The following is a 13,479-nucleotide window of genomic DNA, read 5'->3' on the forward strand; positions in this document are numbered from 1 at the left end:
GCTTTTGCTTTTTGCAGTGCTCAGACCCACTCTTCCGCAGCTTGGTTTTTCTCTCTAATAGCAAGCCTTTGTGAAGAAGTGATAGTTATAGATCGGAGAGACCAACCTGAGCCAATGAAATGTACTAACACCTGACTCTGTATCAGTGGTTCTCAATCTTCCTAAAGCCACGACCCTTTAATACAGTTCCTCATGTTGTGGTGACCCCCAACAACCCCCAACCATAACTAAAGTATAGTGATTAATCACAAAAACAATATGTAATTATATATGTGTTTTCCGATGGTCTTAGCTGACCCTGTGAAAGGGTCGTTCGACCCCCAAAGGGGTCGCCACCCACAGGTTAAGAACCACTGCTCTATATGAAAACTATACCTTGAGAGAAAATGACTTTGCAGCAGCATTTTAAGAAACAACAAATCTTGCTCCAGATGGAAGTAAAATGAGAAACAATATTGAGCTGAAAATCAGAAGAACTGAGTTCCAGACCCTGTTGTTCACCTTCCCACTGATGAGTTTGTTTCTGGGCCTCAGTTTCTTTATTTGTAAATCACTGACTGACAGTTCTACTAAATCTTTAGGGACTTTTAACTAACCACAATTTCTGCAATAACTGATGTGTTCACAGGATGACAATCTTTAAAAATCTTGCTAAGTTTAGACAGTGCCTGGAGTGCCTGCTTGTGTTTATTTGTTTTACATGTCTGTATCTCCATAATTAGACTATCAGTCCTTTGAGGATGGAGAATTCATCTTACTGGTCTTTGCGCAGCACAGTGTCTAGAAATAGCATCCTCAAATACGAATGTACAGGTAACCCCCGTACAACACGGTTGTTAGGTTCCTAACAAATGCCGTGTTATGCAAGATCCGTGTTATACGAAACACAGAACTAGTACAAAGGGGGGTTAGGTTCCAAAAATTTAAAAAACATACTATTTTTATAATTAGGAGAAATATATTTATTAAAGCAATTTTCAATAAAAGTATTACATATTAATATGAATTAAGTAATATTTTATTTGTCATCACTAAGCTCCATTAACCAAACGCGTTTTCTTTTTGACAAGATAGCCTCATCCTTGAACTTTCTTCAGCATTATCTGGATTTCTGTGCTCTACTTTTTGCAAAAAATCTATTCTTTTAGATTGCTTGTTTTTAGCTGAGAGATCTTCATAAATTTTGTTATACGGTGCTAAGCACTTTTGAAGTTCTATCTTAAACTTTGTGCTTCTTTCAGTGCAAGGATCTTCATTTAACAAATATGACTCTTAACTGTTCGGCTAAGTCTAGGCCTTTCTTTATGCTTTTTAGAGTAAACTGATATAATGTACATGCTCGAATGAAAAATTTTTAATGAGTTATCTTTTGCTCTTAAAAGCTCTTATCACATTCAGTATTGTACAGGGATTTCCCTAATTTTGTGTTATATGGGAGTTTTCCCCCAATTCTCTAACCATGTTATAGAAGTACCGTGTTATACAGGGGATACCTGTATAAGGAATGAAGATGTGCTTCAGGAGATACAGATTCAGTTGCTTTTTGATAGTGTATTAGTAACCCCAGTTTTACTGTCTTACATTTCATTGGCTGTGTGCTCATCATCTTTTTAAAGAATATTTTTATTGACGTGGAATGCACATAACATCCTAAAAATTTCCATCACCCAAAAGGAAAACCTGTACCCATTAAGGCCCCCACCCCTAACCCTCAGCTCTTGGAAACCACATGAGTTGTGTCTCTGTTAATTTATTTATTCTGGATGTTTCATATAAATTGAATACTAAAATTTTTGACATTTTGTTCCTGGCTGCTTTTACTTAGAATAATTTCAAGATTCATCCACATAGTAGCATGTATTAGCACTTTTTATGGCTGAGTAATATTCCATTGCTTGTATTATATCACATTTTGTTTATCCATTCATCCCCTAATGAACATTTTGACTGTTTCTGCTGTGAATAGTGCCGCTGTTAACATGTGTGAGCATGTGTTTGTTTGAGCTCCAGTGTTTGATTCTTAAGGGTGTATATACCTAAGAGTGGTATTGATTGGTTACATGGTAATTTTATGTTCAACTTTTTTGAGGAAGCGCCAAACTTTTCCACAGTGACTGTACCATTTTACATTCCTACCAGCAATTGTACAGGGTTTCAATTTTCTCCAGTCTTCATCAACAGTTATCTTTTAATTTTTTTCTGAGAATAGCCACCATAGTGAGTGTGAACTGGTACCTCATTTTGATTTTGATTGGCATGTTCCTAACAATTGGTGATGTTGTGCATCTTTTCATATGCCATTGGCCCTTTATAGATCTTCTTTTGTGAACTATCTATTCAAGCCCTTGCCCATTTTTAAATTGGATTGTTATCAGCCGAGTTGTGAGAATTCTTTATAGATTTGGGGTACAGGTCCCTTTGTAAATACTTTTTCACATTCTGTAGCTTTTCTGTTCACTTTGATAATAACATCCTTTGATGCACAAAAGTTTTTAACTTTGATGAAGTTCAGTTTGTCTATTTTTTCTTTTTTGCTTGTGCTTTTCGTGTCATATCTAAGACTCCATTGTCAAATCCAACAACATGAAAATTTTACCACGTTTTTGTCTGAGTTTTATGGGTTTTTAATATTTATTCACTACTTGTTCACCTGTTGGTGAATACTTGGCTTATAAAAATACCATTTTAACATGTCTGAAATAGTGGTATAATTAATTAGTTATAGCTGGTCGATTTTAAGGCTGTTTTAAATGGTACTTCATACCCTGGATTCTTAATTTCCACCGCTTTCAGATTTCTAAACCTCATTTATACATTTACCTCCAGTCAGTCTAGTTAATCCTGCTCCCAGAATGGGTGAATATTCTGACTATAGAATCAGAGCAAGAGCTATATAAATGTGTGAGCTCTGGGGAGGTCTCTGGTAGCAGGATAGAAGCCCAGAATGAGGCAGGATGGCCTCAACCTTGCGGTGGCTCAGGAGCTCCTAATGGGCATGTGTGGTCCTAAAAACACAGTTTGCTGCACTTACCGTTAGTCTCTTTGATGTGGGAATTAAGCCTAAGATCCTTGCATGAATTACTATTGATTGAATAAGTAAGCTACTTATAATATAGTAAATGACATATCAGTTCATTAACAAATACTAGCAGACTTTTATGATGTTACACCATGTGTATTGCAGTTTAATTTTTTTAATCACTATAAACCAATTATAGTTCTTGTTTGTGTCTCACATCTTGTTCAGTGCAGATAGAATTCTTAAGTGTTGAAGTCACACCACAGCCTAAAACCTGAATTTGATCAATTCCCAAGGCATTTTTTTTTTCATGGAGTTACTTGGCTCTTAGCAAACACTCTAGTTCCAGTTCTAGAAACTGTGCATGTGACATTTTTCATCTGTTTGTGAAAAGAGTTCATGTGGTGTCTAGCTGAACTTCTTAATTAGCTTTTCAAAAACAAAAAAACGAAAAACAAACACCTCACTGACAGTATTTTGGAAGTGTCTGTTAGCTTACTTTCATTTTCACATTAATGTATGTATACATGTAGCGGTATGTAATGAGAGTGTTTAATAAAAGGGGGGTTCCACATAACCCTAAGAGACTTAATAAATATTCTCAAAAGTTTAAGAAATACGTCAAAAAGCTTAATAGTTAAGTGATTTTCTAGTTTAGTCAGAGAGGAAGTTGGTTTGTTTGAAAAGATTGTGTCATGACACCCCTCCAAATACTACCCGCCCCCGAAATACAGCCAGTGTAGGTGGTTTGAACAAGGAGAGAACCATTTTTACTATATTCTGAGGTCTGTATCCTTTTCAGTCACGTGTGTCAGAGGGGATCTACTAAAAAATCAAAAGGAACCTAGTAGTCCCAAAAGTTGAGGGAGGGAATATGTGTTTTAATTAGGTAAGGGTTCTGATAACATCAGGAAGTTCTCCAGCACACGCCAGCTGCACAGAGGCAGGAGTGAACTCACTGACCGCGAGACGCTGAGAGTTTGTAGACGACAGTCACTTTGCTCGTGCCGCCGCTGTGATTCATGCATTCCTTCGTTCATTGCTTGGTGGATGCCTGTGAATGCAATGGCTTGTTTCGGAAAGGAGAGGAACCTTGGAGTTCCAAGGCACAGCTGAGTTTCAGAACTCATTAGTGTATGTTTGGCAGTGCCCTTTGTGAGGGTTTTGATGACGGTGACAAGAGGAAGGGGGAACAAGCATGTTAAAGTCATTAGGCTCCTTTTGAAATCAAGGCTGGGAAGAAAACATTTTCTGGCTGTAAATCACTCGCATTCTTTAAAGCATTTTCTACAAATGGCTTTAACAGTTTTAGGGGTCATGCCTGGGGTTAAGAGACTCCCCGGTATACATTTTGGTGATTAAAAACCAATATTGAGGTGGTAGCATTTCTGTAGGGTGAAATATTTGATATTTATCTGATAATGAAGGTTTGCCTCCTAAGGCAATATTGTACACAGTGAATACTTGATGATTTTATGTATTACAAGGACTATTAAGATAAATCAGTACTTAAAATGTAACAAACAAACCAAAAAACAAAAAAACTATAAATAAACAATTTTAAAACATTGTAAAGATCGTTAACATTTTGATGAGTGACTGTTAGTTAGGCTATGTAGTACTGTGCTTTTGCATGCATTAATGAATTTAGTCTTTAAACCCAACCATATAAGGTGTAGGAATTTTCTCATTTATAACTTGAGCAATAAGGCTCCAAAAGTGAATTGTTCAAGGTCACGTAACCAGTATGACTAGTTGGAAGTGAAACCAGCCAGAGACCCTAGGATTTCACAGATACTGCTCAAACTGAGGCTGAAATAATTGTCTATGACTTTTAAGTGAGGCAATCCAAATAAAACTATTTAGTAAGCACTGAATTTCTTGATGACTATGGCAAAAAGGCCGAAGCTGATGAGAAAGATAGTTTGGAAAATGCCTTCAGTGATAAGTGGATATATTAATTGAAATTATACTTAAAAATAGAATAGGCTCATATAATTATCCATTCTTTTGACATTGTATTTTGCTTTAAATAATCAGCTATTTTTGTGAGCCTGTGAGAGACCACTGTGGTTGGTTTTCTGTGTGTTTAGATTATCAGGTAGTTGTTTAGTGTTTTGGTATATTCATGAAACTGCAGTGTGAACTCTGGTCAGATGATATGTTGCATGAATACCAGCATCTTCTCTGCCCTGCTCCTATGGTTTCTTTTCCCTTTTCCTTATAGACCTGTGGATGGGCACCCCAGCATCCCTGTCCCTCTGCATTCCCCACTGGTCCTCTCCTGTGAAGTAGTTCTAACACCAAGTTGTACTGTGAGGTGAAGGATGCATTATGCTTATATGTAAATGCAGCATTGGGTGGCAGATTCTGTTTTCTTTTGCCAATAAAAGTATTGTATTTTTCTTGGTTTTTGTTACAGTCCAGCAATTTTCATTGCTGGCAGCATGACACTCATTAGGAAGGAGCAAATAAACAACATGGGGGACTTGAAGCCAGGAAGTCCCATCTCAGACTGCAAATGTGGGAACAGGTGGTGAGGGTGAAGGGAACCAAATATATAGTCCAGAGGATGATTTGACTTTGGGAGGTGGGCACACAATACAATGTACAGATCATGTATCATGGAAATGCACACTTGAAACCTATATAATCTTAATAACCATTGTCACCCTGAGAAATTTAATTTTTTTAAAAAAGAGACAGTTTTGGATTGACATTTGGAAGGTAGGTTGCTAAATAGGGGAGCCAACTACCAAACTTCAAAACCAGTGGTGGTGGGGATCTTGCACATCTAGGGAAACCATTTAATTGCAGGATCTTTGGAAGGGTGTCAGAAGTTGATTTTTATGTTATGACGAATGGTTTTGTTATAACTAAATATTAACTCAAACTGTGTTTTAGGTGAGTGTTGCCTTGCTGTTCATTGTTTGCATTAGACATGTGATTAACTTTCAATGAATTTGAAACTAACCTCTTGTTAATTGAATGTTTTGCTTTGAAACAACCCCAAGTAAATTTGACATTCGTGTTTCTAATGCCTAGTTTTGAAATTGATATTTTTCCTCCGCCTTACAACATAAGAGGCATACCAAATTCAGTTGGTTTGGAGTATGGTTTCCTCTATTTCAAAATTAATGTCATGTTACAGTGACTTACTGAAAATAATAATTTGAAATGAAAATTATAAGCCCAAATGCATCGGAGCTTTTTAAACCCGAGGAGATAAATTTATTTAAAATTGATTTGTTTAAGCAGTTATTCATACATTCTTTCAAAGGCAAATAAAAAGAAACTTTTGACCTACTTTGTTAGATTATTAACTAAACAGCCTTGCTTCATGGAACTTCAGGATTTGGAAATTATTAAATATTTATAGATTTTCATAGGTTTGTTTTTTCTGCCTTGACTTATACAGCTGGAGAATTCCTTTTTATCCATAATTTCATGTCTAAGGCACACTGTACCAATTATTGAGGAGAAAATAGTCAAAGCGGTTAATTTCTTAGTTTTGATATTTTAAAATACCAATGATTATTTTGAATACTGTATATTTCTTCAATTGTTAATGTCTTACTCTTGCCTCTTTTAGGACCTGCTGAGGTCCCCATGATGTCACCCAATGGATCCATTCCGCCCATCCATGTGCCTCCAGGCTATATCTCACAGGTAAACCACTTGATGGACTTCTCCGCTCACTATGGACAGTATAAGTGTACCAAGAATGTATATAGAGTCTTGAAAACTTATTCCAGGATTAATTTAGTTAGGATAATTATAGAGTTGTCCTCATTTTTGTGGCACCACACAGCCCTTCCTGAGGCTTGCTGCTTGATATGCCAGAGAGTTAGAAGAAGGGAAACAGCAGGGCTTACTAGGCTGCCCCTGGCCAAGATGGGTTTCCCACTTGACCATTGTTTGTGATTTCTTCATAGAGTCTGCTGCCTTAGAGATTAATTAGTAAAAATATCAAAGGAGACATTGTTAACATAAAGAGGGACTGTCCTCTATTCTGGGAGTCCCATTTCTCCATAATATGGCACATCCTGGGCTTAATGAATCACTGTGTATGATGTGAAAACTTGGCTGCTTGTACTTAAATTTCTCTAAAATTTGATTTTCTTTTAAGTAAAACACCTAATAGTAATTTAAAAAGTAATAGGTATATTGGAAGATTTTTTAAAATTTTAAGGGGGAAGTAATACTCCTGTACCCTGATAACGGTTTAAAATGTTCCAGGTGCCTGAAATGTGGCTGTCTATGTGTACTTCAGTTTTTGTCCTAGCTCAGTGCAGTATGAATGTCTCCCTGTTGCTGCCACACGTCTTCCTTTCCAGATTCCTAACTAACCATTTTTCTCTCTCTTTGCCTCTTTTGTTCTTTTTATTTTTTTTTTTCATTGTAAGAGCATTCTATAGTCATTGAAAAAAAAATCAGAAAAGTATTAAAAATATTTATCGCTTTATTGCCCACAGAAGATAATCATTGTGTTAACATTTTTGGGGTTATAGTATTCCAGAGTTTTGTTTTGTTTTTTCTATTCTTTCTTTGTTTTTACAGTGGTTTTAAAAAATATGAAATTTTAAGTTTTTAATGATTTGCTAGGATAAATTGGCAGCTACATAGGAAAATTGCTGAAATGTAGGCAGGGATCAAAGAAGTTTTATCCTTCTCTGATGTAAAACTTATCCATTTCTTTACTGTCTAAGTCATAGTGCAGCCACTATAATTTTGTTTTTTCCATTCTTAACTTTCACGTGAGCCAATTTGGCATCTTTTTTTGTTTTGTTTTGTTTTGTTTTGAGTAGCCAGAATATTTGGCCAGTCTTCCCCCTGATTTAAATAAATGACTTGTTTTACACAAGTCTTTGTGAATAAGAGTCAGTGGAGGGAGAAAAGGGTGCAGAGCAGCCCCTTCCAGCCAGGACATGTGATGATCGATCACATTCACGTTGCCAGTCAATTAACAGAAAAGAACAAGGAATGCAGAATTCCATTATGTCTCCTCATTTATTTTGAGGAAGTGTTTCATTCCATTGAACAGAGTACAGTACTCACCATTGTGATGGCAGAATTAACACCTCCTTTTATGCCAAAGGTCCATTTAAGAAATACCAGTTAAAAACTGAACACTCTGGTGAAGAGAAGCTGCAATGTACTTTTTCTAGCCAATGTGTTACTGTGATTTACATATGGGAAAGCTGAGACTTAGGGTAGAAACAGAACTGCAGCCCGAGAATTTCTGATTTTACCGACCTATTTCCCACTCTGATGTGATCTGAAAGTCTGGGGCAGAGCTAGCTGCCTTGATGGATGTATTTGCTTTACCTTACATTCCTTTCTGACAATGTGAGTGGATGTGTAGTGTGCTACTCATGCATCTACTGTACTAAAACACAGCTTCGCACATATGAGATGGTCCATTATAGTAAAAAAATTTAAGAGGGAGGCAAGTGAATGATTAAAAATATTACATTAGTAACTCTAAACTGAGTCAGTGGAGAAAATCGTGATTATAGCAGATTCATTACATAATTAAATAGCTGAAACAGCTTTAAAAATAAATTGGTAAAATTGATCAAATAAATTTGACAAAAGACAAATGTCAGTAATGTACAGAGATCATCTTATAGTAAGAGAAACAACTGTAGTTGAGGAGACAGACAGCCGTGGTCTGCTCTGAGGTGCAGTTACCATAACAGTCTTTGTTTTCTCAGGTTGAGAAGGACTGAACCCATGGACCTTAAAGGTAGTGTGGACTCAGGTCAGGAGAACAGTGGGAGCTTGTCATTTCATCTCAGTAGGCTCTGATACAGTAGGCATTTGTGTGTAGGGTGTGTGCATTTTGTGCTTTGCTTTTTGGTGGGAGGCTGGGGAGGGATTGAGGAAAAAGATAACCTGACCTTTTAACTATGAGAGAGTGGATTTAGGTAAGGACGCATTTAGTCTTGTCACACTCATCATCATTTCCATTATGTGGAAATATTAATGAGTGTAATAAGGGTTGACCCTGTGGGAGACAGAGGGTGAGCACTGCAGTTGGGAAGAACATGGACATTAATTGAAGAGGCCTGCCTTCAAACTGTGCCATGGCTACTTCTCATGTAATTTTTATAGATCCTTTCACCACATGTGCAAAGTCCTGCTTGATCTGGTAGAGGTAAGAATTACGAGAAATGTTATGTGAGGTGTGTAGCCCACACCTCACATAACAGGGGGCATTGAACAAGTGGTAGCTATTATAATGAAGAAGACTGTTAGAACAATTTCAACGAAACTTTGGCAGTTTGCCTTTCTAAATGCATATTGAGATCACACAGTATGAAGCAATTTTTTCCTTTCATTGTATACTGGCCATGATTCTTCTCAATTTTTAACCTCATCATTAACTTTCTGAATAATTTATATATAAAAATTTCTTAAGCAGATGCCTTGAGTTTTATTTTCCATCTTTTAATAGTAATTTATGAAACATTTTTCAAGTGTTATAGGAAAAACTCCATGTAGACCCAAAGATTTAAAAAGCATGTGAATAGAAAAAATGAAATATCCAAGTTAATGTTCTGTCATTTGGGAAACCACTCTCTTCTCTGCCAGATTAATTGATGTAACCTAAAAAACTGAATAGTAGTTGAAATAAATACTTTTGTTATAGTAGAGCACATACTTTACCTCATTCCTTTGTTTTAGGGATTAAGTTAATGGGTAAACACCTGTTGAAATTACATATATTCTATTTTCCCTTGACCTGGGAGAGACCTGAAGTCTATTTTAAAAATGTGTTTAAATTTGGTATGGTTGGTCATTCTCCAAAGAGGATTTTTTAAAGAATTGGCCAGAAGTCAGAGACCCTGTGGGGAAATAATGGGGCCTGTTCGGTGGGAGCCTTGGCATGATTTTCCCCATTTTGCTCAGCTGAGCCAGCTGAGCTATCCATATTAGCCCCAGCTCCTTCCCTATAATAATTTCAACCTGGGATTAAACCAATGCTGTGTTTCTTCTTTAATATTGTGAAAATGATTAACAGAAAGGAGCATGGAGGATTGCCCTGTGCCCTGACAGACTGAAAATCAGACCCATCCAGTATCCAAGAATAAAGAGAATTGGAACCTCTTGGACTTCCTATGGAGGAATTGATTTTTCTATAGGAAGTTAGGGAAGTGTTCCAGAATGAACAGTGTATGTATGGAGGTTGGGAGCTGTGGAAAGAGCAGAGGACTTATGTGTCTATTCTGTTCTAGTTTCCCTTATCAGTAGTTTTTCAGCAACTTTTTAAATTATTATTATTTTACAGCTTATTTTGCCTGAGGAATGGGTTGGCATTGCCAAATTAAAGAATGTACCCAGGACATACCCTCTCCCCTCAAATCATTATACGAGTTTCCTCCTTCCGAGCCTTCTCTCTGTCTCCCTGTTCTGCATTTTCTTTTAGATTTCGTTTCTTTGTTTCTGAGATCCTGGCATTGTGGTTTAATAGAACACAAGGTTAACAGGAGGAGACGTGATCCCAGGTGGGGTTCTGCATCCAGCTTCCTGTGTGATTTTAAGGAATATTTTTAAGTTATTTACTTGGGTGTTGTACTTGTTTGCTTACTTGATCCTTGTTGGTCTTCTCACTTTTAGCAGGTAAGCTCCTCAAGGTCAGGGCTTCTATGTCTCCTGTTCATCACTGGGTCTCCAGGTCCTTGAAAGGTGCTCAGTACAGAATAGGCACTGTCTCGCTGGTGTCGTTAAGGTGGAAGGAGGGGAGGATGTCTGAGGTTCTTTTCTAATCTAAAATCAGGTGATTCTCCTCCGCTTTTCATACTGTTCCTTAAAAAGGAGACCAGCGAGAATATAAGTTAAGTTCCCATAAACGGTCAGTACCAAAACAGTGTGGTACGTTCCTTTGTTATTTGGCATTCTGGTCACTAGAATGCTATTCTTGACTTCAGTGGAAAACTGACAGTTGATTTTCATAATAATAATATTCAGGCAGTATCACATCTAGAAATGACTTCTGAATCATTAGTAAGGATTAAATTATGCACATTATATTTGGTTTTATTGCACAGTTACGATAGCCTGTCTTTCTAATTTAGTAACATGTTTGTCATATGTAACAACTTTTCTTAGAAAAACAGTCTTCCCTAACTTATTGGGCACAAAAGTTGATGAAGGTTAGATGGATTTTATATTTCTACATACTCTTTGGAAACTGTCAGGCTTATAAACTTACTTTGCTATGTGATAAATATGATATGAGTATCATTAGCATAGGTTCTTAATCCGTTCTTGGGCTTTGGAACCCATTGACAGACTGGTGAAGCATTTTTAAATGTAAAATATAAAATTCATAGGTACAATCAAGAACAATCTGCCAAATGGAAAAATACATTATTGGTAATATTTCTGGGTTTCTGAAAGCCCTTTATATGATACAAAGGGTTATCCTGCAGAGTAGTTACAGATTGACAATAGATATTATCTCCAGATTTTTTTTTAAGTTTTTTGAAAATTCCAGTTACTTTTCTCAAACAGTTCTTGCAATGGTTAAGTAATCCATCAGTTCATCTGATGTATAGGGAACCAAACCTAACGTTTTAAATAACAAGGTGATTCATGGCTAAACAAAAATTCCTCAAACATTTTACCTACACACTCACTTAGACCTAAATATCTTAAATTTTCTATTGATGGTTTATTTTAACCCACATGCCAACTCCAGGCAATGGCTAACTTATAAAGTGAAGGGGAAAAGATAGATCCAGATGACAAATCCGAACCAGGCTACTATATAGGGGCTCACAAGTTGACGGTATTGATATGGACTTGTCTTCAGGACTTCCGGGGGCGATTCTTACTGATAGGCTTGTTCAGGAGGTGCCAGTATAAGGAGATACTCCCACTGTTTGCTTTATATGTGCCAACACTTTTATCTACATGGAAACAAGCCAAGCTACTCACACTTACTTAAATCTGTCATCGGGGAAAAAACAGCACAACTAGGGCATGTGTAAATAAAAGAACTTTTAGTACTTTACTGGACACACCTGGCTCTTCCCAGATGACTACCCCATTACTTACAGCTAAGACCACAGGTTTGGAGAGGATGATGGAAACGAGTATATCCTCTGTGGTGTATCTTTTTAATTCAACTTGCTTTTCAGTAAAGCAGGTAACGGCCACAGTTGAGGGGACACTGAAAGTCATTTGTAAAGAGCTTCCAAATTAGGAAGGAAACGCAGCAAGGTTAAGAGACAGTTTACAAACTGTAGAATCAAAGTTAGGTCTTCAGCTGGCTCCAGCTCTCTTAGCATACCCCAGCTACCCCAGCTTGAGGGTCCCATGAGAGGGGAGAGACCCCACCCCCACCCCCACCGCCACCCCCGTCCTGCTTAGACAGAGCTGAGCTTCTTAAGATACTGCTGAGAGTTAGCCCCCATTCTGAGCAGAAGTACAGCACCGGGCAGTTGTTGAAGGTAAATGGCAAATTGACAACTTTGGTGTAACAGTTAAAGTTGTGATAGTAACAACTCTTGTGATTTGTGTATCACTTAATAGTTTATAAAATGCTTGGCACAGAACTTAACTTGCATAGTACTTCGAAGATCCTCTAACATAGGTATTATAATCCTAAATTCTAGATGAAGAAATTCGGGAGCAATTAAGTAACTTAATAATCTCAGGTTAGCTAAGTATCGTATTTTATTGCATTTCACCTACCTAAATATCAAAAAGAACTACATTTGAAGGTCAAAAAAAATAAAATAAAATAAAACGAATCTAATCTTCCCCAATATCTGTGTGGCAGACAAGAACACCAGACAATTGAGAAGTTATTCCTGACTTTTCTGTCCTTTCAAGTTTCATGATTACATTTGTGGTTGAAAATAGAAAACATATTTCTCAATCTCATTTCTCTCCATATATGTAATGGCCAACACCAATGAAATAATATTTGATCTTTCTAATGTTTCATTGTCATTAATGTCCTGAGACAATAATCCCTCTAGGTTTAGGACCAGCTCCTTTGGCCATACAGCATAGATCAAAACTGAATTTGGTAATTAGATATGTTATACTTTGTGTTTTGGAAGGACAATAAACAAAATACTTAGCACATATTTTAGGGAATGTCAGATATTTACCTGAGTTTTGGGGAGAATTTTGATAATAAATGTGTTATTAGCTCTTGGTAGACATCAAATCTAAGCAGATAAGCTTTTTGTTTGTTTGTTTGTTTGCTTTTTTATTCATCTGTTCACTTGGCCAACATTTATTGAGTCTCCCATGTGCTCGAGTGCCCTTGAGGGGCTTGTATGGGAGAGACAGATGTATAGTTCACCCTGCAGGACACAGATGCTGTGGAGGGGTGAGCATCAGGCTGCCCGGGAGAAGCCAGGATTCTGTCTGCCCACCCCTCTGTCCATGCGGCTGTGTGTATTGCCCAGCCTTTTCGCTTGCATGTTTAGTTTTCG

The 13,479-nt window shown here is 37.1% G+C and overlaps 1 protein-coding gene across 3 annotated transcripts in view; it reads left to right on the top strand.

Moving 5' to 3' along the window:
- The window catches only part of FNDC3B (fibronectin type III domain containing 3B), a 323,327-nt gene that overhangs the window by 161,472 nt on the left and 148,376 nt on the right, over positions 1 to 13,479 (top strand). For all 3 annotated transcript variants that reach the window (XM_090273940.1, XM_090273959.1, XM_090273949.1), the window contains exon 4: positions 6,612 to 6,688. In XM_090273940.1, coding sequence (XP_090130066.1) covers positions 6,612 to 6,688 — 77 coding nt within the window. The remainder of the gene's footprint in view (positions 1 to 6,611; positions 6,689 to 13,479) is intronic.

Source organism: Furipterus horrens, unplaced genomic scaffold, assembly GCF_987537825.1.
Source record: "Furipterus horrens unplaced genomic scaffold, mFurHor1.1.pri manual_scaffold_1, whole genome shotgun sequence".
NCBI classification, from domain to species: Eukaryota; Metazoa; Chordata; class Mammalia; order Chiroptera; family Furipteridae; genus Furipterus; species Furipterus horrens.